The sequence below is a fragment of the Pteropus vampyrus genome, unplaced genomic scaffold (genome assembly GCF_000151845.1).
Source record: "Pteropus vampyrus isolate Shadow unplaced genomic scaffold, Pvam_2.0 Scaffold7, whole genome shotgun sequence".
Taxonomy (NCBI): domain Eukaryota; kingdom Metazoa; phylum Chordata; class Mammalia; order Chiroptera; family Pteropodidae; genus Pteropus; species Pteropus vampyrus.
Window position 1 is genome coordinate 576973 of NW_011888788.1, and position 4373 is coordinate 581345.

Sequence of the window (4373 nt, forward strand, 5' to 3'; positions counted from 1 at the left end):
ACATGGCAAGTGAGCCGAATGACCATGGAAGTCACATAACCTCTTTGAGCCTCAAGATGCCTTGAATGTAAAATAGGGCAAAAAGCTAGACCATACATTTTAATAAGCCAGACTTAAGATCTGTGAGTCTTAAGAAAAGAAAGTTATCCAATAACTTATGGAATTGTAGGAAAGCAGAAAATATCTCCAATTGTTTCTATAAATGCCAACAAAAATCACTGGCCCCAAACCCACACGGGGAGCTGAGCACTTACCCTGAAGAGGGTCAGAGGCTTCTTAAAGCAGTTTCAGACCAGGCTGCATTGGGAGAGCCCTTTAGGCTACAGCTTTACAAATAGGCAATGAGGCCAGAAAATCAAGCTCTCCCCCCTCACACACCTGTGGGGAGAACATGAGAGCCCTTTACCCCAGTACCCAGGGGCACGAGAGAGTCAGAGAAACAAAAAGCCTACCAGCCCTCCTTACAACTTGTAATCTGCTAGAACTACAGAGCAAGGCTTGCTGAGCTAAAGGAAGGAGATTTCTTACTGTCCAATGTCCCCATTTAAATCTGCCCTCAAAAACAGGAGAGCAAACTGACAGAAACCACCTAGCTACATCACCACCTGTCACTTGGCCCATCCACCCAACCTACCCCCCAATCCAAATCCCTCCCCACACAGCCCACTCCTTACTTGATCTTCCTGAATTCATCGCAGTCACAGAGGATCAAATTCATATGCTTGTCAAAAGCCTTGAAGGTACCAATGAAGATACGACCATCTTGCAGGATGCATCTCATCCTGTAGTCGATGTGCTGCAGCATCTTGCTGCTCTTGCCCACAGTCTGCAAGGAGAAATCAGCAGGGATGAGACTCAGCTCTTTGGGACCCACATATTCCTAGTCCTTCCTCAAAACTCTGCTACAGCCCTCTTTTCCATATGTAGCTTTCTCAATAGATTCTCAGTTATCTTTCAGCCACAGCCTTTTCCCAGTAATTCTCCCATGTCACCCTGTGTTCAGCCCTGACCTCTGTCCACTACTGTTACTCCCCTTTCCCTTCGAATCATCTCATACTTCAATTGCCTTTGCTTAGGCTGTGTTTCAGAGATGAATGTAAAATGTCTCCGAACTAATCCAATCCATTCATACCAGAGATTAGCCATCTGCCATTGCAGATTATAGGTGTGTGACTCCAGTGCTATGGAACACTCATATCCCATTGAAAACACTGAGTAAAGGAAGAGCTAGAATGGGACTGGCATAAAAAATCCAACCCACCAGAAGCTTATCAGAAATGAGCTGATCAGCTTGGAGGTGAGAATGGAATCCCCAAAACGAGGATTTGTTAGTGTGTCTCCAAGACTACCTTTGGGAGGGAAACTTTCTGCTGGCCAGGGTGCTAAACAGTTTGAACACATAATGGTCTTTAAGAATATAAAACTTGCTATACCAATTAATCAATCCAACAACATTTTCTGCTTTATAGCTTGGCTTCCGATGTAGCTTTGCTAAAATAAACTATATAAACATTATAGTGTGAATTGTCGGCTACCCTTGGCAGTTATATTTCTCTCTAGAAATGACCTATATTTGATCTGTGTATCGGCCTCCCATCAGTCTGACTGGTATGTGCCAGTTCTAACACATCCAACTGCCTTTTATGTCCCAGGCCTGTATACGCTGTTCATCTCTGTGAGCTTGGACAAGAACGAGCTTCTGGACCTACAAGTGTGGATCAGAACCTTGACTTCCACCTTGGAGACCCAGGTTATGTGGTTCAGTCTCTCAGATAACCATTTTAACTGGCTTGTAATCACACAGCTTCTAGCCACACAGAACTTTCGTGGCAACATTTTTTGGTCTACCCGGTAACAGTCAATTCTTACCGGGTGCTCACTGTATATACCAGGCACTGTGATAAGCACATTAAATCTCATTTAATTCTCAAAAGCAGCCCTATTATTGTTCCTATTTTACAGATGAGGCCACTGAGGCTGAGAGAAGTGAAATAGCTTGCCCTGTTTCACAGCCATGAGGCTGTGCTGGAACTTAATCAGCCTGAATCCAGTGCCTACTCTACTAATCCAATTCCCTCAAACAATATCCTACCAGGTTTTCCTGTTTTTATTCACCATACACGTAACAGCTACAGAATAAAGTGATCTTTCTAAACACAAGTTCATGTCATTTTGCTGGTTAAAATCTTTCAATGGCATGCCTCATCACTAGCAGGATTAAGGCCTTTAGTAATCAGGCTCCAGCCAATTTCTCCCATCTTTTTTCAGCTCTTCTTCCCTTTCTCCCTCCAGAAACTTTCAATAATGCTACCCTTCATGCCTTGCTTTTACATCCTTTGTATCGGTAATATCCCCTTCCATTTTCGCTGGGAAAACACCTAACAATCTTTTGCAGCTCTGGTCAGGAATCATCTACTCCTGAAAGCATTCTTACACCGCCCCACCCTCCGTTACTTTTACTAAATGCTTCTGAATTATATTATCCCAACTAGAAAGTGAACTCAGTGAAGGAAACATTTCATTGTGCAGCCCCGGCGCCTGCAACGTGAGGCGTACTTAAATACATGCTGAAGAAATAAGTTCAACTCTTCCCCCAAATATTCTCATTCACCCTACCGTTCCCTCCTCCCCCATCTACTAGACCCAAGAACACGCTCCAGTTTTGGCCACAAGCCCTTGCACGTCTTTTCACAACTCCCTCTCAATAAATGGTACATAAACCTTCACTCCCTCCCTTCACAAGTCTGAACCTCTTTCCAGGTCTTCCCTAGTTCTCCTGCAACTCTAGGGCCTGCTCCAAAATCCCAGACACATTTCTTCTGCAAAAGTTTATTTAGTATCCACAAGATCCCAAATACTGTGACTACAGCGGCGTGGAGAGTCGCAGTTCCATTCTCGCCCCCACCGAGCGACCTAGGCCTCCGTCCCTCAGTTCCAGCCTTCCCCTCCCCCAGCCTGCCGAACGGCCGAGGTCTTCCGTGCACAGACGGGGCGGCCGCGGCCCGGGCCTTCACCGCTATGAGCGGCCAATCGCGGCTTCCTCCCCGATCAGCCCCGGTCCCCCCTACACAACAGATTCACAAGCTCCCTGGACGCCGCCTTGCGCCTTCTCACCATGGTGGCGGTTCTGATGGCTCTGATTCCTGCCGGATTCGTCTACACTGAGGCCTAGACGACCGCCAGCAGCCCGCTTCCCGCCACCGCTACCGGAAATGCAGCCGCGGGCAAAATGGGGTCGGGTAGGAAGCTACTTCCGGTCCCAGAGCCGGGCCCTTGAGTTCCGCCCTCGACGCGGAGTTGCGATCTTAGGGTGGGGCGGGGCTTGGGGCGGGGTTGGGGGTGGGGCTAACATAAACTGAACCTCTTGTACTAGTTTAGGATTGTTTGGACACCTTCTACGAGAGCTGCTCGGCACGAGAGCTGCTCGGCACGAGAGCTGCTCCGCACGTAAGCGGCTTCGAACGTGAGCTACTCATACTCAGCATCATTTCCCCTCCTTCCCCGCTCCCGCCCATTAACACTTTGTCCTCACCTCCCACCATTCAGCCTCGGCTCTCTCCTCTACAATCACTATCCTTGCTTTTCCGTGAACTTGCTAGACGTGCTCCTGCCCAGCACCTTTGCATTTGCTGTTGCCTCTGCCTGGAATGCTAGTTGTCCAGGTACGTGATTGATTCATGCTTTCAACTTCAAGACTTAAGTTCAAATAACAGTTTCCCACTGAGGAATTACCTGCCAATCTGTTTAAAACTGCAACCTTCCCACCCCTCCCTGTTTTATTTTTCTCTTTAACACTGATTGCTAACATACTATATACTTTTGCTATTTTTTAATCCCTCACCATTAGAATGTAAGTTCCAACAGTATGGATTTTTGTGTACTGTTCATTATTATAGTGCCTAGAAATCTGCTTAGCACAAAACAAGTGCTTAATAAATATTTAAATGAATCAATCGATCCCATCCATGACTTTTGAATGCTATCTATATACTCAAGTTTTTCAAATTTATTCCTCTAACCCTGGTTTCTTTATTTAACTTGATCTCTTATAGCCAGCCGTCTCCTTGACATAGATGTCTAATAGGTATACAAAATTAAACGTTGAAAACTGAACTCTTGATTCTATTTACTCTTCTTCCCAGAACCACTTCTTACCAGTGTTCTCCATCTCAGAAGTTTTTGGTAGCATCCTTGATTCCTCTCTTTCTCTCCCATCTCATAATCAATCAGCACATCTTACAGACCTTGCCTTCAAAATGTCTTGAATCTTACTGTTGTCCCCTGCTCCATTGCTATCACACTAGTCCTCGTCACCATCATCTCTGTCTTGGATCATTGAATGATCCCCTGACTGTTCTCTTTGCCTCCTCTCT

The 4373-nt window shown here is 46.0% G+C and overlaps 1 protein-coding gene across 1 annotated transcript in view; it reads right to left on the reverse strand.

Moving 5' to 3' along the window:
- Nucleotides 1–3275, reverse strand: part of SNRPB (small nuclear ribonucleoprotein polypeptides B and B1) — an 8275-nt gene extending 5000 nt beyond the window's left edge. Inside the window, exons 1-2 of the mRNA XM_011369364.2 lie at nucleotides 3115–3275; nucleotides 675–826 (exon numbers count right to left, since the gene is read on the reverse strand). Coding sequence (XP_011367666.1) covers nucleotides 675–826; nucleotides 3115–3117 — 155 coding nt within the window. The 5' untranslated portion in view covers nucleotides 3118–3275. The remainder of the gene's footprint in view (nucleotides 1–674; nucleotides 827–3114) is intronic.
- Between the last annotated feature and the right edge of the window lie 1098 nt (nucleotides 3276–4373).